Source organism: Piliocolobus tephrosceles, chromosome 1 (genome assembly GCF_002776525.5).
Source record: "Piliocolobus tephrosceles isolate RC106 chromosome 1, ASM277652v3, whole genome shotgun sequence".
NCBI lineage: Eukaryota > Metazoa > Chordata > Mammalia > Primates > Cercopithecidae > Piliocolobus > Piliocolobus tephrosceles.
This window is the reverse complement of record NC_045434.1, coordinates 203753549-203777575: the sequence shown is the minus strand read 5'-3', so window position 1 is coordinate 203777575 and position 24027 is coordinate 203753549. Positions and strand designations below refer to the sequence as shown.

The 24027-nt window shown below is 55.4% G+C and overlaps 1 protein-coding gene across 1 annotated transcript in view; it reads right to left on the bottom strand.

The window, feature by feature from the left end:
• Positions 1–24027, bottom strand: part of IFFO2 (intermediate filament family orphan 2) — a 50042-nt gene that overhangs the window by 12886 nt on the left and 13129 nt on the right. The window contains exons 2-4 of the mRNA XM_023219827.2: positions 3474–3534; positions 2088–2183; positions 769–909 (exon numbers count right to left, since the gene is read on the bottom strand). Of these exons, the coding sequence (XP_023075595.1) occupies positions 769–909; positions 2088–2183; positions 3474–3534 (298 nt within the window). The remainder of the gene's footprint in view (positions 1–768; positions 910–2087; positions 2184–3473; positions 3535–24027) is intronic.

Genomic DNA, 24027 nt, shown 5'->3' with positions numbered 1-24027 from the left:
GGCCCCAGGGAGGCCCGGATCTGGCCCAGCGACGTCAGAGTCACACACACAGAGCGACAACACACCGTATTGCCCTGGGCTCAAGCAAAAGCCAAACCACAACCCGAAACTCAAGAAGCAGCCTCTGGAGAATGACATGTGCCTCATTCGGCTGGACTGGCCCCCCAAGCCCTCTCCAGAAGACAGCCTCGCTGGCGCTAACCTGATCGCCGTCTCTCGGGGGCACCCACACTTGCACGTTAGGTCGGGGGGGTATCGAGAGCCTCTTTGGGGGGAATGAAAAATAGTCAAAGGCCAACAGCTCCCCTTCTGAACTCTGAGGCCCCTCTACCAGAGCTCAGGCCAGCTCCCCCAGTTCTCCCCATAACCTGGCCAGGGTTCCCCAACCCTGGGGATGATGCCCAGTTCTAGCACCCAGAGGAAGGAACAGGAAATGGGGCAGTGGCTACAGTGTAGGCTGGTGAACCAAGCCCTGGAGGGGCAGGAGACTGATTTCTGCCACCTCCTTCCTTGAGCACAGCACATCATCCTCTGGGCCTCGGTCTCCCCAGCCATAGGAGGAAGCAGTCAGACGAGCCTATGAGTCCATGGGTGCCTGATTCTACGTTTACCTGGGGAGGCCACAGGGTCGGGTAGTGCTGCCTCTCGGGGAAGGGGAGGGAGTGAGTGGGATGTGGAGGGAAACAGAGGTTGGCTGGGCAGGGCTGGAGGCCAGGGCTGCTCTGGGAGAGCGGGGGGTTGGCTGGTGAGCAGGGCAGCCCTAGTCACCTGGAAGATCTTGGACACGTCTTCCGAGTTCCGCTGCTGTGCGACATCGCACAGCTTGGCCGTGATATCGATTCGGCGGCAGATGTCCATGTCCACCTTCATGGCCTTTTCTTGGATCTTTGTGTCCAGGTCTGTCATGGGCTGCAGGGAGGACAGCAGGGTTTACATGAGCGAGGGATGGAGCAAGCCTGGGGGGCTGGGCAGAGAGGTGGGGAGACCCCTAGGTGTCAGCAGGGATGGTGCAGGGAGGCCTCCAGAGTCCGAGGGTGCCTTAGGCTTTTCCGTGGAGTGGAGGGCTGCGGCGCTGCTCAGGGTGGGATGGGGTCGGGGCCTTGGGAGTCGGGGGCCAGTGTGACACCGTGTGTGCTGCTCTCCCTAAGGGCTGGAAGGCATCCTCCCAGCAGACACAGGATCCATGTTTACTTTGTTAGAGCAAAGAAAAAAGAAAGCCAAACTCCCGCTGGAGAAAGAGAGCCCTTCTTTTCCCACCCGCACACCCCACCTGTCCCCGACACAGGCAGCTCTCTCTCTCTTGGATGCCTCCCACGACCAGCAGTGGGAGTCATTGAGGACCACAGGGTGGATCCCCTTGGACACAAGTGAGAGGGAGCCCAGTGGCCTCCAACTAGGGTCCTGAGAGGCTTCTACCAACCTCACCCGGCTTCATGCCCCTCCATACCAGGAGCCATGCCAGGCTCACTCACCCACGTTCTGGCCCCTTCTGCCTTCTGGTGGGGTCTCCCCCTGTACTGCCCACTGTTGGAAGGAGGAGACCTGGGTCCCCAGCAGCAAGAAGCCCTTTGCTGCCAATAGCTCCCCCCACCCACGGATACTCAGAGGGGCCCCCAGATTGTCAAAAAGACACGCACGCCGGCCTTTCCTGACCTCACAGAGCAACCCTGCTGAAGGCCGCTGGGCCTGCGAGTCTCTCAGGCCCGCACAGACCAGACGGCACCGGGCCCAACCTGCCAGACACCCCGCTGCGCCCAGACACCAAGGCCTGCCCTCATCAAGGCGAGCTGGGAAGGAGTGGGAGCAAACACACACAGACCATCAGGGGAGCCCGGGGGAGGGCGGGATGGGTTAAGCGGCAGATTAATGCATCTCTACTCAGACCAAGGGAAGCGGAAGTGGGGAAGGGGTGGGAGGAGGGTGCCTGGTCTCCGATGCATCCAATGCATCCATCATCCTCACGGTCAAACACAGCCAGCCAGGATTCTAACTAGAAGCCGAGCTCCAGAGCCTCGGAGGGAATGAAGCATTTTGCATGATGGGTGTGGGGGAGGTCATGACACCCAGGGGCGGCGGGCGGCACTTACGTCACTCATAAGCCCCTTAAACACCACCAGCTCGGCCTTGAGCCGCTCGATCTTCTCGTTCATCTCCTCCTGGATGGCATCAGCCTCCTGTGCTGCCTGCGGGGACGGAGATGGGGAGGCTTCAGAGGAGCCAGGTCCTCTGCGGATAGAAGGGTCTGGACACCTGAGTCCAGAGCCCTAGGCACCCGATGTCCACCCCAGCTGGGCACCTGCATGCCAGGGAAGGGGCGCGAAGGACCTCATCTTGCCTGGCTTCCCACTGAACACTGCTGACGGCTTAAAACACTTTCCAAAGGATTATCTATTACGTGGGAAAATCCATGGCAGGTATTAAAAGAGCAGGTTAATTAACAAGCAATCCTATCACATTAAAAATATGAGATCAATCCGTGTGAAATTGCCAATATTGGGCCATCTCTGCTTTCAAAAATGACAATGTCATGTGTGTCGACCTAACGTGCATCTAAAGAGCGTGGGTGTGTGTCCGCACAGACAAGATTGGAAGGTCACACGCCAGTTTTTCAACTGCGGAGGGGTGCAACTGAAGATCATTTGTATTTTCTTTGTGCTTTTCTATAGCTTCCACATATTTGACCATGAACCCATTAAATTTATAAAGAAAAAAGCACTTTCGTTATAAAAGAAAGGGAGACATTCAAACTTTTCCTTCTACCCATTGGCAATTATCTTAATCTGTCTCTAACTTTCTTAGACGATAAATGCTTTCGGTATCAGAACGCAATTTCTAGACATTTTTGGAAGAACTTTTCATGCCTTCTCAGGGGGTTGCTACTTTTGTTCCCATCTGACAGAGAGGAAAATAGAGGCTGAGAAGATGAAGTTGGCTGCTCAGGTTACACCACAGGCGGGGGAGTTGCAGAGCTCAGAATGCAGAGATTCCAGCTAGAGCAGCAAGGGGAATGTTTCCAAATGCCCACCACAGAGAGCCTGCTCAGGCTGGGAGCCCACCTGTGACGTGCCCACCTGCCCTCTCCAAGGCCTTCAGCCCCAACCAAGGGCACCCTTCTTGCTTGGAGGCTTACAGACCACCTAGTCCAAGCCTCAGGTGGGGAGACAGTGACTGGCGAGAAGGGTCGCTGGTTCCAGCTCATACAGCAGCTGGGACTTGCACCCTGGGACCCAGACCCAGGCTTCTCAACCTCTGCATCAGAGCTCCTGTGCAACACTGTGCTGGTCCATTCCTAGCTTCCAAGCAGAGGAAATGGAAGAGATCTCTTGGCTCCATAAAGGAGAGACTGAGGCAGTAGGAGGTCACAGAGTAGGGGCTGTGCAAGAATTTCCTGGCTTTGCCACATAAGACTGTGCCCCTTGGCCACACGGCTCTCTGGCATGCCTCTCCTGGTCGGGATGTCTGAGGGCTCTTACCTCCTGCAGTGTGTCCACCATGGTCTGAAGGTTCATGCGCTTGGCGAGCTCCTCCTCCCATCTGCAAAAGCCAAGAGGAACAGGTGGTCAGAAGGTGAGCTCCCTGTGCCAGTCCAGCCCTCAGACACAACCCCAACACCCACCCGGGGCCTACCTTGAGCTGGGCAAGGAAGGTGCATTGGGGCATCCATCCCTCCCTGCCCTCTGGGAGTTCCCAGCCTAGGGGAGTGGTGTGAGAGGACAGCCAGGCTGATGGATAACCAGAGTACCAGCTGGTGGTGACAAACGCCACATTCAGGTATGAGCCCAGGACTTCACGAAGAGAGGGGTGGGAGGGACCACCACCTGCCTGCATGCAAACTGTAAAGCGCTGCGCAAGCACTGCTTGCTGCTGCTTCTGCTGTTGCTGCAAGATGCAGTAGCAAAGCCAGTCCTTAGAAGCCAGGCTGCAGCCAGCTCCACTCTCAGGCTCTTCTTTGCACCCATTGTGCTAAGCGTTGCGATGCCCTACAGCCTACCCAAACCAACACAGAACTCTGCTATGTAGGTGTTATCATTCCATTTTACAGTTGTGGAAACCGAGGCTCGGAGAGGTTAAATAAACGTCTTGCCCAAAGGCACACAGTGAGTCAGTGGGTGGGGCTGGAATTCAAACCCAGGTTTGTTTTATTACATTAAAACAAAACTCAATAATACAGTTCCCACTGATTTAGCGTTTACTACGTGCCAGGCCCTGTTGTTCCAAGGGCTTCCACACCACTACTTTGACATGCGTACTGCCCGAAGCTGAACAGGAAAAGCAGGAGGGGAGAAGGCAGAGGAGGGTTCAGTGGACCCCCCTGCCCTTAACCGCAGGAAGGGGTGGGAGCACTTCCCTGGGGCTGGGTGATAATACCAATTCCAGAACCACCTTCGCTGAGACTTACTTTGTACCAGGCACTGTTCTACATGAAGTTAATTCAGTCCTCATAACAACCCATGGCGTGGGTCCCATCATTATCCCAGGTGCAGAAAGCAAGGCCCAGAGGCACAAGCTGAGCCCAAGGCCAGGGTGAGACAGTGTGGAGCTAGGACTGAAACCCAGGTGGGGAGGCTCCAGACTGGTTGCTCAGAATCCCCTTGCGGAGCTCCTCATAGACCCAGGAACTGTCAAAGCCTGAAGGCCCTAACCCAGCTCCTTCAACACAGTTCCTCCCTCCCTGGAGGCAGCTGGGGGCAGGTTCTTTCCCTACTGGGATGTCTGTCCATCCTGGGACAGACAGAGGAGCTTCTCTCCTTCCTCACCCGACTGCTACCCTCCCTACATGGCCTCAGAGCAGGGCAGTCTGGAACCCTTTTAGGATACTGTTGGGGCCAGCTAAAAATAGGCCAGAGGGGAGGGAGGGGTTGGAGAGCCGGTTACGTCACCGGCTTTTGGAAACAAGAGAAAACGGATACTGTTTGCACACACAGAGGAAAATTCCTCCTCTCTCCCACAGGAGACAGCCCCGGCCAGGGCTCCTGGAGGACACACACTCTCTCCCTCTCCCTCTTTTCTCCGGCCTTTCCCAGCCCTAGCGTTAGCTGCTAGGCTGAGATCTGCGTGGGTTCCTGGGTCCAGACCTAGAGGGCAAGGGATTCCTGCCAGGGCTAGAGGGCACAGAGGAAGCTAAGAGGGGGCAGGGAGGGAACCTAAGGGCCTAATCCAACCGGGACCATCTCACTGAACCTCCCCTCATTGTACAAATGGGGAAACTGAGGCTGGGTGGTCAAGCCATTTGCCCAGATAACCCAGTATATCAGGAGCAAGGCTAGGACCGGTCCCAGGCCATCTCTCGCCGAGAAGAGCAGGCCCCACGTTGGGGACAGGAATCACAATGGGGGGAAAGTTTCCAGGCCACTCCACCCCTGCCCAGGAGCACAGGGCATCTGGGGCCTCCCTCGGGGGTGAAGGCTGAGCACAGGTCCCAAGCTGAATCATCTCTCCTGGCCACGCTGCTCAGAGTGGGGAAGGCGACTCAATTCCAAAGCCACTGAGCAGGGCAGGTGCAAAGGCGAGCCCTAGCGTGGCTCTGGCTTCAGCCTGGCATCTAGAGCCAGCCCTCTAACATATTTTGCAGCAAGAACAGAAGTAGCAAAGAAGGGCACAAAAAATAAAGAATGACATGGCTCCTCCCTTGGATGCAGGCACCCAGGGGCACCTCCCTGACACTCCCCATTCCCCAGAGGGGCCCTTTGGAATGAGGCCCAGCACCCCTCACTTCTCCTTTGAGCAACCATCTCATGAGGAAGGCGAGGCAGGAGCCAACAGACCCCTTGTACAGATGGAGAAAACGAGGACCGGAGAGGGAATGAGACTTGCCCCAAATCCACCCAAGGTGACAGCGGGAGCCCAGATCTTTGGCTCTCCAGAAACAATAACAGCAACAGCACCAGCAACCGTTAACTGGAGGGTACGGTCTGGGTGCCACACACCCGGCTCACTGCCTTGGACACACATCACTGGCTTTAATGTGAATTATTAACCCTCCTGGGGAAAGAATTTCTAATGAAGCCCATCTTGCAGATGAGGGAGCTGAGGTTCAAAGAGGTAAAGTGACTTGTCTAAGGTCACACAGCTAGCAAGCAGGGAGCTGGGACTCAAAGCCAGTCCAGTCTCTAAAGCAGCGAGTCTCAGCCTAGAATGTGCACACCAATCGCCTGGGCATCTTCTTACCATGCAGATCCTGGTTCAGGAGGCGAGGGCTGGGGCAGACAGCCCCCTAGTGATGCTCGGCTACAGATGGCACTGAGTGGCCAGGCTCTGAAGACCACACAACCCAGCCCCTCCACCTCTCCTCTCCCCTCCTGCCCCGAGTTCCGCCCCACCCCCTCCGCCCTACCACATCTCAATCATGTTTCCTGAGCTGCACACACCACACCCCCAGGATGAGCTTGCACAAATGATTTCATGGACTTTTTATTTCCAAAGCCAGACTGGGTTGGCAGCCGGCTGGCCTGCTCCCAGGAGGTTGAGGACAGACCCCGAATGTGGACAGCAGCTGGCTTGACTGAAGAGCCTGTCGTCCGCCCTGACATCCCTCCCAGCACTGGTGGAGAAAACCTGGCTCAGCCAGCTCCAGTGTTGACAATGCAGAAAAGCTCTGTCCTTGGACCGTTCTGAGGACTGGCGTGAAGGGCCAGGTGGGCGATGTGTTTCTTATGGCACTCCAGACACCTGCATTCCCTCCCCACCCACCCAGAGCCAGGGAGCACTCAGCTTAACTGAGAACTGGTCAACCAAGTTGCTGGCACGGAGATTTCAACACCTGCTTCCCAAGCACAACCTCCCTCTTCCCTGGGTCTGCCCACAAGAGTAAGGTTTCAGTGGGGAGGGTGTTTCAGGCAGAGGAACCAACAGAAACAAAGAGGGCAGCAGGAAGGGACAGGCCAGGCGCTCTCTGCCACCAAGAGACGGGTGCACCTACTTTGAGTCAGAGATTTGCGGACATCATTTCCTTTCAGCCTGCGCAAACCCTGCTCTCAGCCCCAGCCCACGGCTGAGCAAACGACTCGCCCAAAGACTGCCTAGGAAATGGCAGCACCTGGATTCGAATCCAGGTCTGGCAGAATCCTACGCCCGGGCCCTTTAAGGCTGAAAGGGAAAGGAAGGCTGGAGTGAACATAAAGAGATCACTTTGAGGGTACAAAGGCCAGTTTCCTCGAGTCTCCCTCAGCAGTCCAGGAGCTGTTCTGTTGTCTGGGGAGGGGTTCTTTCTGGTCTTTTGAAGACTCCAGGATATTGACAGGCCTGTCACTGGAGGAAAATGAGGTGACAAACACATCCCAGTGCTCTCTGAGGGGCAGGGCCTTTCCATAGATCCCCTCCATCATACTGCACATGCACTGGGCTGGAAAGCTACCCTGTCCCCACTTTACAGGTAGGAAAATGAAGACTTAGGGCCTATGGACAACTCCAGCCACGGCCAACATGGCTTGAATCACTGAGAGCTGCCCCTGCCCACCCTGACCCGGCAGCTCATAAAACTCCCAAATCCTTCTCTCTTCTAGTGCTGGATGAGAGAAGAGACATGTACTGACCACCTTCTCGATGGTGTCCACCACGTTAGGTACTCACACCTCCCTCTAAAAAACCCCGCTGAGCCCTCCCCTGGGGACCGTCCCCATGTTGCAGATGAGGCTCGGAGGTCAGGTAACTCATTTCCCCTCTTCCTCTCTCCTCCTCAGCCTCCTGAAACCCTAGCCATTCTCCCAGGTTGGTCTCAAATGTCACCTCTTCCCCAAGCCTCGCATCCATGTCCACTGTTTGCCCACAGCTGAAGGCAGCGGAGGCCCCAGGATCTCCTCTTCCCCAGTGGCATGGTCGTGGGATCCCACGGCACACAGCTCTCGCCCAAAGGAGCCAGTCCCATGATGCCAGGGCCAGTGATGGCTCCACCGTGTGGTCACCGCCACTTCCACCTTCCCCACCACCACCGGGGGCTGGTACTCATCTCGGGAGGTCTCAGGCACAGAGATGGGGCAAGGAGGAAGCAAGAGGCAAGGTCCCTGGCCTAGGTGGGAAAACAGACACAGGAGCCAGGTCTCAAGTGGGGGTCCAGTCCTTCTGCAGGCCCAGAGAGCTGGTTATGATCATTCCTGTGCTTGCTGCTATATCCCTGTACCTAAAACTGGCTGGGCACTTGCTAAGGAGTCAGGTATTTATCGAGTGGATTGGTTGGATGGATGGATGGATGGATGGATGGATGGATGGATGGATGGATGGATGATTGAATGAATCCAAAGCTGCACTTACTCCTCAGTGCCCTGATGGCCCTCGCCTCCAGCCAGAGCTCCTTTCCCCCAGAGCATCCTTAGCCTGAACCATCCCAGCCCAGGGGGCTCACGGGAGGCAAATTCCCAGCAAAGCCCCTGCACTCAGCTTCATCCATTCGGCTCCAGAGCCTCTCCTGGGAGAGGCCAGGCCAGGCCAGGGGAAGGGATGGCCAGGGCAGGAAGCAGGCAGGAGAAGGAGAAACCTTCCCTTTCCCACTTCCCACAATCCTGGGCCAGGGAGGGGAGGCAGGGATGTCAGGACGAAGAGTGCAGGGAGAGGAAATGACTCCACAAAAGCACACAGCAGCTGAGATCGGGGGCCTTGGCCACCATCTTGGCAGAACAAGCACTCTCTGGGGCTGGTGGCCAGGAGGGGGAGGTGGCAGCACCACCCCAGCCAGATGTGGTCTCTTTGCATTCCTGAGGAGCCACCACTGGAACCACGTGAGGGACGAGAAGTCTCCGCTGGCCACTGGGGAAAGGGGGTGGGCAGATTCTATGCCAGTCCCCACCCCCACCCCACTCAGGGCCAGCGCCTCCCCCTCCCCCGTCAGCTCAAGATGACACACAGACCTGCAGGAAAGGGACCGACAAGCCTGCCCTACAGAGGGGCGGAAACCCAAGCTGAAGTCACCAGCAGCGGGGCTGACTCACAGATTTTTCACTTCCTGTGCAGTCAGAGAAAGAGGCTGGAGGCTCCCGCTCAGGAGGAAAGTGGGTGCGGGTCCAGCAAAACAATGAAGGCTCCAGGGACGAACCTGGGGCTCCTGGAGTGAGCATCCCAAGACTCCAGGGCAGCAAGAGACGGGTCCAAATTCTGCCCCATCACTTCCCAGTTGCGTTGTGCAAGTCAGTTACCTTCTCTGGGCCTCAGTTGTCCCCTGTGTGAGTCGGGAAGCCAGGCACCCACTTTTGAAGGTGGCTGTGAGAACTACAGGAAGGGGACCATGTGGGTGAAAGCACCCCTGGTACCCAGCAGACCACGGGTGTTCAGCAGCTCCATGTGAACTGCACGGCGCGTGGCCGCCTCCCACCTCCAGAGTTGCAAGGGAGGTGTAGAAACGGCCCCACCTTGTGGGAAGGCGAGTGGCTGGCACGCCTCGGCTGACTCACTCAAGTGAGGGGAAACGAGCTCAGGTGAGGCTGGGCTGGAGCCCTCAGTGGAAGACTTCATTCTGGGCCAAGCGTGGGCCTGGCCTCTGGCAGAGGGCAGGTGGGGGCAGAGAGCAGCTTCCTTCCCAGCGGGTGGAGGGCTGGCACCCTCTCAGCTCCACCCTGGCCTCAGGGAGCTCACCCCACTGTAGCAGGGCTGGGTGCAGGTGGCCAGGGGCATGCTGGAGCCTGGCGGCTCAGACCACGGGAGATTTTGCCTGGCTGGTGCCCCTCAGCTCTGAGCTGCCCCAGCTCCTGTGTTTGCCCACCTGCAGATGCACAGAGGCATCCCAGCATGGACAGTGCCTCGCCCCAGGCCTCACAGCAGAGCCAGGGCCAAGCCTGGGGGCCCCAACCGGCTGTTCTTCTCTAAAACAATATCTGAGCTGGAGGAAGAGGTTGCAGGCACAGTGGCAGACCAGGGGAGCCCTTTCTTCAAATGCAGTTTCGCAGAAGTGGATGGGTTGGGAAGACCAGAGCAGGCTCCCTGGTGGGGTCAGGGCTGCGTGCCCCCAACAGCCCCCACTTGCTTCTGCTGAGCCCTTCTAGAGAACCTGAAAACCACAACTGAGTCAACTTCCTCCTTGCACACCATCCCCCTCTAATACCACAGACAATTCATATTTAAGGCAGAAAAAAAATCTGACAAGGGAGTGGGAGTGGGGCAGGGCTGGGAATACAATGTGGAAATCCCGCCACTACTGCTAACACAGGGCTCACCTCCCGGGCAGCTCAGCACTGATGCACATGTGGATGCTTTGCCTCCTGACTTCCTCTCCCACGTGGCGCACTGCAAGCCTGTCTTCTCCCCGGAAAATGGACAGCCAATAAGCTCAAGCCCCTGTGTGTGGAAGAGGCCCCCTCCAGCCTGCCCCAAGCCCCACCCCCTGGGACACCTATCACCACCTCTTGTGGCCTCCTGGCTCCCCATCTCCATGGAGCCCCTGATCCCCGAGAAAGGCTGCCTCGCAGACGTGCCCATCAGAGCCCGGCTGCCCAGCTGTACTCCGCTGCTCTCGGAAGGAAAGACAAATTAAATGCCAACTGATCGTCTCCATGGAGGAGGTATTAATTTAATGTGAACACTTAACCAGGGCAGCCGATTCCATTACAGGCGGGCAGTAATGGCCCGGGCAGGACGGAGCACAGGCTGCATGCTGGGGATGGGGGCCAGGTTTGAGAAGCCACTAATCAAGTGTGCCCCAGCACACTGCCACCCACACAGACACACAAAGCTGCTTTCAACCAGAAACAGCAGCCTCCTCCAGGGATCCCAGCAGGCCAGGTCTGTTCAAGGTTGCTCAGGGGAGAGGCAGAGGGGTCTGACATCCACAGGGAAGTTCCCTGTGGAAGACAGGGTACTGGGCTAGGAAGCAGGAGGTCCTGGTTCACGTCCTGGCTGTGTTGCTAATTCGCTGCATGACCGTGAGCAAGTCCCTTCTCTGCCCTGGGCCTCAGTCTCCCCATCTGTAATAGGATCTCCCAAAATCCCTCTGGACATGATATCTGCAGTCCTATTTGCACACCCTGGATAGGGCCCTTCCTTGAAGTCCAGAAGAGGTGACAGCCTCAGGGACACCAAGTCCATCCAGAGTTATCCTGAGTGCTATCACGGCTCTGACAGCCTGCACTCAACAGCAGACACCCGCTGGGTGCCCTCTCCCAGAAGCAGCAGCAGCACGGTGTGGGAGCATGCATTCATTTGTTTGCCCCTCACTCATTCGTTCCATAAACAGTTCCTGAGGGCTTGCCACGAGCCCCGCAGGCCTTAGAGGGTCAAAGGTTGTAGGCATTTCTGCAGACCTCTCTAGGAAGGGCAGGTGAGCTGAGAAAGTCATCTGCCTCTGTGTGATCCCCTGAGGGCCTCCCTACCTCAAGCTAGAAGCCTCAGTCTCCACCTCTGTAAAATGGGGAGAGCAATCCCACCTCACAGGGCTCATGGACGGATCAGGAGAGCAGGCTCAAGTGAGGCACACAGGCGCCCTTGAGAGATGATGCCCACGCTCTTCACCGGTGTCACCCTGGCTCTACCTGCCTGGGGGAGGGAGGGGCAAATGGGTGGGTGAAAGTCTGGGCCCCCTAAGCAAGGACACTTCTCCATCCTGTCCTGGCCCTCTGGGGACCCAGGAGCAACGGAGAGAGGTGGCACTGAAATCGAGTTGCTAAGGAGTTTTCCCAGCAAGGAGGTGAAAGTGAGTCCCATCACCTGGCAGAGGGAGTAAGCTGCGTGGGGTCATCCCATTCCCCCCACCTGACATTCCCCCAACTTGTTTCCTGGTGACCAGTGGGGCCCTTTGCAGGGAAGCTAGCTGGTCTCTGGGCTGTCTGCGGTGAGCCATCAGGACTTGAGAGAGGTGAGTGGGAGAGAACGGCAAGCCCCTAACTGGGCTCCGGCCCCCAGCCACACACCCCTTCAGGCAACGAGGCAGCAGCCTTGTGCAGGAAGTCCTGAAGCTAGTCCTGCCTCTGCCCCAGCTGGCTGCATGATCTGGGGCAAGTCCCTTCCCCTCCTCTGGCACCAGTTTCCCGTCAGTAATGCAATGATGTCAAACGGGATGAATTCTAAGGGCCCACCCATCCAAGCCAGAAAACAACTTCCATGATCCCTGGACAAGCACCCTACACTGACCACAAAGCCACCTGACAAACCACAAATGCTCAAAAGCCAGCTGGGATGCCAGTCCTTGCATTCCAACCAGTGTGTGTAGTGGAGAGGGCAGCAGGGGCTCTGGAGACAGAGGGTCCCGGGATCCAATCCCAGCTATCCATCTTGTAGTTCTGTGACCTTGAGCAAGCTATGACCCTCTCTGGGCCTTGGTAATACCTCCCACCTCCGAGGGGTTTTGCCCGCATTCCATGGAATAGCATATGAAAAGTGCCCAGAACAGTGCCTGGTCTACCACGAGCATGCCATTGGTGTCATCATCCTCATCCTCGTGACCTCCCAATTACAATTGCTCAGAGAGGTGGGGAGAGGCTGGGAGAATGCTCTAGGACCACACTGTAAGTGAGGGGTCAGACTTGAACCCAGGGCCATCTGACCCCAGAGCCACTGTCTGCATAACAGCCATGTTGTTGATGGTCATGATAATGAGCTAGACGCTACCTTCACCTGGCTGGGTGGCTGGCACTACACGGGGATGGGGTGGCAGAAGGAAAGAAGCCAGATGCTAATGCCACAGAATCCCCATGCCAGCAAAACCCATTGAAAGCCCTGTTTTTGCCCGCCACACGCCATAGACGTACCCCAGGAACTAACGGGCATGCACAGCCCTTGAGGTCTGTCCTAACAAAGGTCACAACGGCAGCAGGTGGGTCCAGGGCAGGAGAGCCCAGCTGGTCTCATGGCACCTTCCAACACACACAAGGCATTTAAGGGTGTTCACCCAGGCCAACTGTTGGCTTTTTGGGGCAACATGGGGCCCAGGGAACCCCCAGGTCACCTGCCCCAATGCCAATCTGAGGTTTCAGTTGTTTTCTGAGGCGCTTGTCCAATTCCCCTATGTCTATATTTGCTCAGATTCCCAGCATCACTCCCACTTGGTATCACTTATTGAAAACAACTTTGGAGAGGCCGAACATGGGGGCTCATGGCTGTAATCCCAACACTCTGGGAGGCCGAGGCAGGAGGATCATTTGACGCCAGGAGTTCAACACCAGCCTGAACAACATATTGAGATCCCATCCCTACAAAAAAATTTTAAAAATTAGCCAGGCATGGTGGCACGCACCTGTAGTCCTAGCTACTTGGGAGGCTGAGGTTGGAGGATCCCTCGAGCCTAGTAGTTTGAGGTTGCAGTGAGCTAGGATCAGGCCACTGCACTCCATCCTGGGTGACAGAGTGAGACTCTGTCTCAAAAACAAACAAAAAACACCTTTGGAGAAACTGCAGCTCTGTGGACACTCACAATCCACAGCAGCATGCTGGCCAGTGCCCTCCTCCCACTGCTTCTGTCCAGAAACTACACCCAGGTGGGCACTCCCCCCACCCCTAAAAAACCAGGCCACTCCAAGGAGGGAATTGTCTCAACCAGCATCTCACAGGGAGGAAAAATCTGCATCGTAAATTGCAGGCCACCATGAAGTTTCTGGAGCACCACTGCCAACCTCTTCCAGGCTTGGGTACCCCTTCATCACCTCCTCCAGGAAGCTTTCCATGACTTCCCCGGAATAAGTCACTATGCCCATTCTGATGTTCCCAGTCCTGAACTCACACCTTCAGTACTGGCATCTAGGGGCTGTAAATTTTCACTTCCCTGTCTCTCTCATCAGACTCCATTCTTCTACAAGAAGGGAAGAATTTGCGTTTATTGTAAAATGCTGATTAGGTGCTAATCATTTGACTCCCACAATCTCTAATTCTCACCACAGTTCTGCAAGCCGGATGTTATCATTCCCACTATACACACTCAGGTGAAATGACTTGTTCAAGCTCAAATCCAGGTCCATATGGTTCCCAAGCCTCTCTATGGTTTGACAGTGTCTCGTTGGCTCCATAAGCCCCACTCCCTGCCCACACCTCCAGCACATCACTTCGAAAATGCCCCCGGATTACAATGCCAGGGTCAGACGCACAGATGTGTACACATGGGGTCACAGTCACTGACCCAGAAAAAAAGTCACTTTGCCCATGTACTTATTTCTCAGCGCCAGAGAACCCAGGTAAGTGTAGGAAGGCCTCGGCACACCACCACCTCCACTGCCAAGGCGATGAGCTGGGGCCGGCACGTGGTGAGCGAGAAAGGCGCCAAGCTCTGCAGCTGGATGGAACAAGGCTCAAATCCCAACGGTACCAACCACACGCTCCTGGGCAAGTGATTCCAATCCCTGAGCCTCCCCATTTGGTCATGATAAAGATCCCCCCGCCTCTGGAGGCTGCTACAGTTTGTGAAAAGGAGGCTCCGAATACACAGGCTCCGAATAAACGGAGGCTCTCGTCCCTTCTCTGCCTTCCCTGTCACTAGCTCCAGGGTCTGAGAGAGCAGCGCCCTTACTGCTGTGCTCTGGAAAATGGTCTGTTTCTTTCTGGCTCCACTGCGCTATGGAAATCATGGGGTCGCGGGGAGGTTGCAGCTTGCCATCCGGCCCCCAGGCACTGAATGCAGAGATCTCACCCCTGGCCCCACTAGACTAGGATGCCAGGAGGAAGGGGCAGAGGGTCTGCACTTCTGAGCTGTGTGCCTTTGGGCCAAGCACTTAACCGCCTGTGCTCCAGGTCCCCTAGCTTTGAGCAGGGGCTCACGGAAGCACCTGCCTTGCCAGGTTGTTGTAGTAGATGAGTCAACACACATTTCACACTTAGCACAGTGCCCTGCTCCCAGTAAATGCTCAATAGATGGAAGCTATGATTAGTCATGGAACACGGCCTTTCTGCTGCCCTCCCTGCCATGGAAAATGGTAACTCAGCTGGAGGGCAGTTCCTCTGGGTAGACTGGCCAAGGCCCCAGGGACGAGGCAGGGTACCTGGGTGCCAAACCAGCCTCCTCTGCTACCAATGCCCGGCAACACACGGGCTGTCAAGACACACAGGAGGACGTCCCATCTCCCTTGTGTCCAATTCTTCACCGCATCCCAGTGCCTGGCACAAGATCTGGCACTGAGAGAGCCTTCGTGAGCAAGGATTGGGTGTTTCTGAAGACACCCAGTCCTGGCAGCCCAGAATATTTCCCACAGCCCAACTCAGGCTGGCTACCGGCTTACATTTCATCTTCTTCCCCCAGGACAGAATCAACAAACATTTCCCAAGTGCTCACCCAGGAGCCAAGTGCTGGGGACACAGAAGTGGATTAAGAGAATTCTCTTCTCACTGAGAGAGGGGAGGCGAGTTCCGGAGCTCTCGCCGGGGCAGGACCTCTGGCTCCTGCAGCCTCAGATCCTCAATCCCTTCAACCCAAGAAGCGTGGGAAGATCTGGGCACTGGCTGCCTTGTGCCAGGCAAGCGGGGATGGAAGGAAATGCTCGCCCTGGGCCGGGGGCATCTTCCTCTACCCATGAGTGAAGGGCCCCATCCAAGTTGCTACTGCCCATTTGTACCCAGGGGCAGGAGGGAGGAAACCAAGCATCCACCATCACACTGAAAACATCGGTTCCCTTCATGGGGGACGTGGGTGACTGGGGATTATAGGGTAGAACTGTCACTCTGTCCTCTCTGTATCTTTTCTTAATACACATAACAGGCCAGGCACGGTGGCTCACGCCTGTAATCCCAGCACTTTGGGAGGCCGAGGCAGGTGGATCACTTGAGCCCAGGAGTTCAAGACCAGCCTGGGCAACATGGTGAAACCCCATCTCTACAAAAAATACAAAAAATTTAGCCAGGTAGCCAGGTGTGGTGGCACCGCTTGTAGTCCCAGATACTCAGGAGGCTGAGGTGGGAGGATTGCTTGAGCCCAGGACCTCAAGGCTGCAGCGAGCCAAGATTGCACCACTGCCCTCCAGCCTGGGTGACAGAGCAAGACCCTGTCTCAAAAATAAATAAATAAATAAATAAATAAATAAATAAATAAATAAACAAACCATACAACACACCATCTTAACCATTTTTAAAGTGGCATTAAGTGCATTCACACTGCTGTGCAACCATCACCTCCATCCATCTCCAGAACTCTTCCATCTTGCAAAACTGAAACTGTACCTGTTAAGCAGTAGCACCCCATACCCCTCTCCCCACAGCCCCTGGCAACCACTCTTCTACTTTCTGTCTCTGTGGATTCGACTTGGGGGTACTTTGTGTAAACAGAATCAGATAGTATTTGTCCTTCTGTGAATGGCTTATTTCTCGTCTTTCTTTTTCTTTCTTTCTTTTCTTTTTTTTTTTTTTTTTTTTTTTTTTGAGACAGGGTCTCACTCTGTTGCCCAGGCTGGAGTACAGTGGTACAATCACAGCTCACTGCACCTCCACCTCCTGGGCCCAAGCAATCCTCCTGCCTCAGCCTCTGGAGTAGCTGGGACTATAGGCATGAGCCACCACGCCCAATTAATTTAAAAAATTATTTTTTGTAGAGACGGGGTTTCACCATGCTGTCCAGCGGGTCTTAAGCTCCTGGGCTCAAGCAATTCTTCCACCTTGGCCCCCCAAAGTATTGGGATGACAGGCGTGAGCCACTGTGCCTGGCCTGGCTGATTTCATTTAGCATCAATGGTTCATCCATGTTGTAGTGTGTGTCAGAATTTCCCCTCCTTCTGTATCTTTTTAAGTCTGAATGATGTCATGTATACCTGCTCAAAACATCAAAACCACTTAAATTTTTAAAAGACAAAAATACCTGCTCATGTTACCCTTGCTTTAAATTGCATGAGTGTTTACAATGATTACACAAGACATAGAAAAGAAAAAAACAGGTAAGCCAGATAAAACCAATGTAAAACCCACCCAAATGAATCCCCCTCCCTGAGACAATTACGGTTAACGTCGGCTGTATATCCTTCCCAACTTTTTCTTACGAGATTTTCTCTTCTTATGAGATTGTTTTTTAACAACAATGGGATGCGATCATATGTGGTTTTCAAATGTGTTTTTTTCCACCTAACAATATATGGCAGCATCCTCCCGAGCAGGTGACACATCAGGTGGCTGCAAGGCCAGTGGTTTGATGGGTTCTCTGCTGTCACCGCAGAGTCCTTGCAATCTAAACAAGACTGTGAACACCTTCATACCCTCACATTTGCATACATGTCCAGGTATCCCTCTGGGATACCCAGATTGGGTTTCTGGATCAAGTGTGCCGATGTGGAAAAGGCTTTTGTGCCCCTCTAAAGAGCCATGTGTGACGAGCTGGAGAGAACGCTCTCCGGCATTCTCTACCACAGGCTCCCAGTTGCCCAGGGAGCCAAGGAAAAGCAGGGTCCTGGGTCCTTACTCTAGCTCCTGCAGCAACAATGTTTTGTGCCTTAGTTTCCTCATTAGTCAAAATATTGCCTTTGTCTACCAGTGGCCCTCTACCTTCCCCAAGGAGCGAGGGTTGGGAGATCAGGCTCATCTGAGAAATGGGTCAGACGCTTCTTCTCCAAAAGGGTAGACAGAGGTCTCACCTGGTGGGTGATAAGTCCTGGAGAACAAGGCCACGTGCTAGGGTACAGTAAGGCTGAATAGCATCCCCCCGACACCTCCAGCCCCCCTGTGCCAAGCTCCATCACACCTCCAAGGCATGTGCTACATTCTCTGCCCAACAGGTTCTACACCCCTTCCCCTTTGTCATTTTCCTCTCTCTCTCCCTTACCTGATGTGACTTCATGACCCAGCTTATAACCCCCTCCAGGAGGCCGCCCCTGACTCCTTTGTCAGGGTCAAGTGCCACTCTTCTGTACTGCAAAGCCTCTGGGCCACTTGGTACTGAGGTATCTGATCCCTTGCTGGTCTCCTCTACCTAACTCGTCTTTCTTTTCTCTCTCTCCCTCTGTCTTTTTTTTTTTTTTTTTTTTTTTTTAGATAAGATCTTGCTGTGTGCCTAGACTAGAGTACAGGGTTCACAACAAAGGCTCTCTGCAGCCTCGAACTCCTAGGCTCAAGGGATCCTCCTGCCTTAGCCTCCCAAGTAGCTGGGATTACAGGTGCCCGCCACCACACCTGGCTATTTTTTCTGTTTTTTTGTAGAGACGAGGTCTCACTATGTTGCCCAGATTGGTCTCAAACTCCTGGGCTGAAGCGATCCTCTCGCCTCAGACTTCCAAAGTGCTGGTATTACAGGTGTGAGCCACTGTGCCCGGCCCTCATCTCTTTCAAGATCAGGCCCATCTCTGGGTCACAAATGCAACCCCAATGCCCAGCACAGAGCCTGGCACAAGGAGGCTCCATAAATATTCACTGGATTAAAAAGGCCCAGTAAGTGTCACCTCCAGAGCCTTCTCTAGGAGATCCAATCTAGGCCAATGCAGCCCTGTCGCCTTAGACATGGCCTCCCTGCCAGCCCCTCCCTCCAGCCTCAGTTTCCCCAAACAACCTCCACAGTCCAGGCCAATTCTGCTACTCTCTTCTCTGCACCTTGAAGCCTGGGCCTACCTTGCATGGGGCAGACGATGGGAAAGTTGGTATCCACGACTCTCCATCCCCGGGACATTGTCTTTCTGCCTAGGCTTGGCCAAGCCCCCATGAACCCTCCACCCCATCCCCATCCCCATCCCCAGTGTCTGCCGGCTCTCAGTCTCCAGGGCTCCAGCTCTTGCTTAAGTGGAAGCCAGCAGGGGGTCTGGGCAGCAGGTCTGGGCACTCAGGTCAAGAGGCAGGAGGCCCAGGGGGTCTGTGCTCAGGAGAGTGTGAGAGGCCCCCCGGCCCAGGGATATGTTTACAGCTTTGAGAAAAACAGCAACTCCCAAGGCTATTTTGGAAACCTAATATGTACTTTGGGTCTCTCCACTGTTTATTCCAAGTGACTGTGCTGCCCTGGAGGTAAATGTAGGGCACCTCAGGGTAATCTCCCGCATACTTACTCACCCGCAGCCGCCCTGGAGCCAGCTGCCTGGGAGCCCAGATTTTCCTTATCATGTGCAGCCTGAAAAAAACGAGGGGCTGGCAGCCAGGCAGAGCCCACCAGCCGAGAGTCAGCACACCTGGGTTGAAAGCAAGGCTCTGCGGCCTTAAGCCAAGTCACTTCCCTAGGGCTCAGTCTCCTCACCTGTAAAATGGGTGAGAATGACCCCACCTGGATTAAATGAGGATGGGCAAACACAAACTGGCTCCAGGTGTGGCCAAAAAAAAAAGCACAGAACACAGGATCCTAGGACATCAGACGGGGACGTCCAGGTCATTCATAAATGAGAAGTCTGAAGCTCAGAGGTGGGAGGTGATACGTCCAAGGTCCCACACAAGCAGTGACTGGCTCAGTGCAACTCCAGAGACTAGGAGCTGCCTGCCATGCGGCTGGTAAGGGAAGGAGAACATTCCAGAGCAATCTCCAGGAGGGAGGAGGGAAGAGTGACAAGAACCCAGCCAACAAAAGACACGTGGGGCTTGTGCAACCAAGGATGGGTGACAGGGCAACGGCCACCTGTCTGTGCAGCGCCATCATCGTCCTCACTGGCCGGGAAGGGGCAGGTTCCAGCGCAGCTGAGACAGGTAATTAGGCTTGCAAACACGCGCACCAAAAGAATTAGTGACTAAATACAGCTCAAGGGGATGGACTCATTACTTAATTCCAGGCTCCTGTCATCATGGCCGGCCCTGGCATTCCACCTGATGTGAACCAGTGGGGAGTGCGGAGGCAGGGCACCAGGCAACCCCACAACACACCAACAAGAGTGTTCCTCCCACCGACCCACGGGGCTGGAGAGAGAAGTCAGTCCCCTTAAGATGGGAGGGGGAATGAAATGGAGCAAAGCCTCCCAGGGACCCTTCCGTGACTGCAAAGCCCCTTGGAAGCCATCTTTATTGGAGCTTGTCATCTCCTCACCCCCATTCTGCTGATGGGGAAACTGAGGCTCACCAAGGCGCAGTGACTCACCCAGGGTCACATAATCATAACAGCATTATGGAGGCTCCCATCAGCCTGGCCCAGCCCCCACTGGAGGGCAGAGCCTTGGGGCCGTCAGATGGATGGAGGGTCCTCCGAGGGGAATCCCCCAAGTGCTGCCCAATACTGCCGGGCACCCCACACAGGGGAGGGAGCCCCAGCTATGCAAAAGAACCGGCACCAGCACAGCCTCTCTTCTCAACTCCAACCCAGCGGGGGGCTCTCTTCCCCCTGAGATTTGGGCCTCCAGCCACAGGATTCCCAGCCAGGACTCAGCAAAAAGCCAAAAAGGAGATGGTCCTGGCCAGCACAGCAAGAAGGAGCCAGGCTGGGGCAAAGCGGGAGGCCATTTGCAGCCGTCCCCTGCCCCTTATCCCAAAACACTTTGACGTCAGGCAGAGCTGGGATGGGTGTCCAACTCAGCCGCTCCCCAGCTGGTGATCTGCTAAAGCGACTTTACCCCTCTGAGCCTCAGTTTCCTCATCTGTAAAATGGGAATAACAATAGTACCTACACCTCCCTGGATGGTGAAGACCCCACTAGATCATAAACACCAGTGCTTAACATTATTTTGCTCCTCCTAGCGAGCAAGTCCCACCTCTAGCTGCTGGGAAGGCTGGGAGGGAGGCTGCTGGGAGGGCTGCTACAGCATCCAGGGCCCCGGGCTTGGCTAAGCTGCGCCACGTTTCCCCTTAGAGGCTTTGCCTCTGGGTTCCCTCTCCCATGCTGGGACTGGGGAACTGTCTGGTATCGAGTGACCAAGTGCCCAGCACATAGTAGGCCCTCAACCGGTACTGACTGGATGAATGAGCTTGTGAGCTGGAGCCACAGGGCATAGCCACCAGCAGGGCCGTGAGGGAAGCCCAGCTCTGCCCGTGCTGACTTACTGTGTGGCCTTGAGTCCATCCCTGCACCTCTCTAGACATTCTGCACAAAGAAGCTCCGATCACATCAGGGACTCAGACTCCCCCACCTCGCAGCTAGGGAGACCCTGCAGGGAGCGTGGCCAGAGGACAGCCTGCCCAGTGGGGAGCCCCTTCCCAACTGGCCTGGCCCCCCAGGGACAGACAGCAGGGTCCACGCCCACCCCTGCAGGCCCTCAAAGGCAGTAGGCAGTCTCCTCCTGGTGACTTTGCCTTGGGACAGATGGGACACAGTGTGGTATCTGTCAGGCCAGATGGCCTGGTTGGCCCCAGGGGCTGGGACACCAGCTGGGAGTCCAACCCTGGCAGGCAACACTGCTTAACCCCTTCTTGCCCCAGCCACAGAAGCCAGTGTCCCCCTGGCAACTTAATCACTGGTGTACACTCAGGCCTCCTGTCCTCTCCCCTTGGAGGTGAGGGGCCTCCCTGGCACCTCTAGGGCCAAAAGGGAGTCTGGGAGGCTGTGGGAGAAAGGAAGCCACAAGGTGGGTGGGAGCAGAGGAGGTGCCACTGCTTGGCCCTGAGGGCAGCCCAGGACCGCCAGGAATCTGCCAACCCAGGGAACCAGCAGGCAGGAGCACTGATTCCAGGCCAGGGAGCCCTCTGGGGCCACATGGGCTGGCTGTTCTGCTTCCAGGACATCTGTCTGCGGCAGGGACCACCAGGCCAAGAGGCCACCAGCCACCTTTATCAAGCCCCCTGCCCAAACCATAGAAACAGCATTGCCGCATGAAGGAGGACATCCAACTCAGACAGGCTGGCTGAATGGCTGTGGATGTGTTGCTCAACCTCTCTGGGCCTCAGTTTCCCTGTCAGGAAAGATGGGACCAGAGTGATCCCTGGGATCCAGGCCACTTCTGGCTCAGAGGGCTCCATGACTCCTGAAAAAGGAATGTGCCTCCCTCCCAGAAACTTGTGGGATCCTACAGGGAACAGCCAGAACTTTTCTGCATGAAGTTTCTCAACTTGTATCTGAGTCAAGGCACAGTCTTTCAGGAAATGGAGAAAAGGGAGATTGTAGGTGGGAAGAGGGTACGCAGCAAGATAATGGTGCTGCCTTGAGAACCACCAGGCAACTGATGTCCAACCACTTTCCTCCTCTGTGAAAGGCTAAAAAAAAGGGGGAAAGGCAGCAGTAGGGATTATGGTTAGACACCAGGAAGCACTTCCCTGGAAAAGGCCACGAGGACACTGGATGGCCTGTCTCAGAAAGGGCTCTGGAATGTGCTTCCTAGACAATAAGATCTTCAGGCAGGATTTGCAATGGTCCTAGCCCCAAGATGAGGAAGGAACAGATGACCTCTGGAGACCCCTGGAGGAAAAGAAGCCAGTGTCCAGTAGGGTAAAGTAAACAGGGCCTTGGAGTCTCTCCCCTCAGGGGCTCAGCCAACCGGCTGTTCCAGACGCGGGAGGGTGTCATCTCAGGGCAGAGCATGGCCAAGCTTGGCCCCAGTGTGGGGCCTGCATGCTGGTTCAGTAGACACCTCTGGAAGTCTCTCAGAACAGAGTCTGCCAGCAACTCCCAAAAAGCCAAGAACACATCAAAACAGCAGAGGAGGGAAGAGCTAGGTAAGGGGGCTGCCGGCCAGGACTGAGAGCTGTCTGTTGACACAGCGGAGAAGCAGAAACATGGGGCTGGACCTACAGACCTGACTTTGAGCCCTAGCTCCGCCACTTGCCATGCAACTTTGGGCAAGTCACGGTCCCACTCTGACATAAGGGAGAGAAAAGATCTAACCAATCTCTAAGGACTCTTCCAGCCCTGATTTAACAGTCACTTGGCAAGCTCCCCAGATTCCGCAAACTCCTAGTTCAGGCAGCATCATCCCCAAAGCCCAAGCATAGGGCCTGAGCACAGTGGCCCAGAAAAGGATAGATGGATGGACAGACTGATGGACAGATGGATGGTTGGATAGATGGATGGATGGACAGACGGATGGAATAATGAATGATCAAGTAGGGGTAATCCTGGCAAAGAAGAGCAGAAGGTCCAGTCATCCCTGGGATGACTCCTTACACCTGCCCACAAGGCCTCCCTAGAATCACCTGCCAGTGATACAGACCCTCCAGTATCCAATTCCCTTTTTTAACTTGTACGTACATGTGCAAATACCTACACATGCAGATACAAATACGCAACACGTGCTCAAAGCAGTGACCCAACTCTGAATCCTGACAAGAGAAAGCTCCAGGTCCCCCGCAGAGCCCATGAGGTTTATCTACTCCAGTCTGATTCTAGGGTATCTTGTCTTCCAAAGCTGGGTGCAACATGAGACTCTAGTGGTGGAACCCAGTGGTGATCTTGGAAGCCAGAGACCTGAGGTCACGTGCCCACTCTGCCACTTTCTAGCTTTGACAAGGAACAAGTCATTTTACCTGGCACGACTCAGTTTTCTCATCTGTACAATGGACATACCCACAGCCACCTTGCTGGAGTGGTGCGATGTTCCAGAGAACACATGTGTGAGGCTTCAAACACTGCAGTGGGTATACAGGGTACTCTTGGGAAGTGAGCAAGATGGCTATAGAATTATGAGATCTTGGCTCCCTTCTTGGAGGGGCTGAGCATAAGCCAAGCCTCCCAAGGCTTCTCTGTTTGGGCCCTGCAATCCCTTCCACCTCGTTTCCCACCTTGGGGGGTGAGGTGCTTGGGCTTAAACCGGGCAGAAGCTACAAAGCAGCCTTTGTCTCACAGATGAAAGCCTAAACCAGCTGCCCTGACATCAACCCTGGAAAAACAATGCCAAGCCAGCCTTCAGCGTCACTCCTCTGCCAAGGTCTGAGAGTGGGCCCTTCACCCACAAGGCCTCGCAAGGCAGTCTATGAAAACACAGAAACCATCTACCCATCGCCTCCGGAGGCCCAGAAGGAGGAACAGCTGCCTTTCTGCTGCTGGGCGCAGGGCAGGGTTTGAACCCCTGTCTTTCAACTCCCGTATCTCAGCCTGCCAGAATGAGCTCACGCATGTGGCAGAGAGTACTTTCGGTAACAGTCTGCAAGAGGCAGGTTCGAATCCTGGTCCTGGCCCTATCTCATAGTGAGACCTCAGACCAGCAACGTGACCCCCTGAGGCTGCTTCCAAATCCACACAGGGGGAGGCTGAGACAGTCCACGATCCCCAGGGAGGCGGGGACAGGGAAAGACTTCCCCATTCGTGTCCACATTCCATCAGGCCCTCCTAGGAGCTACAGGCTCCAGGCGACACCCTGAGCTGGACACGGTCTTGAATGCCAGGTCTTG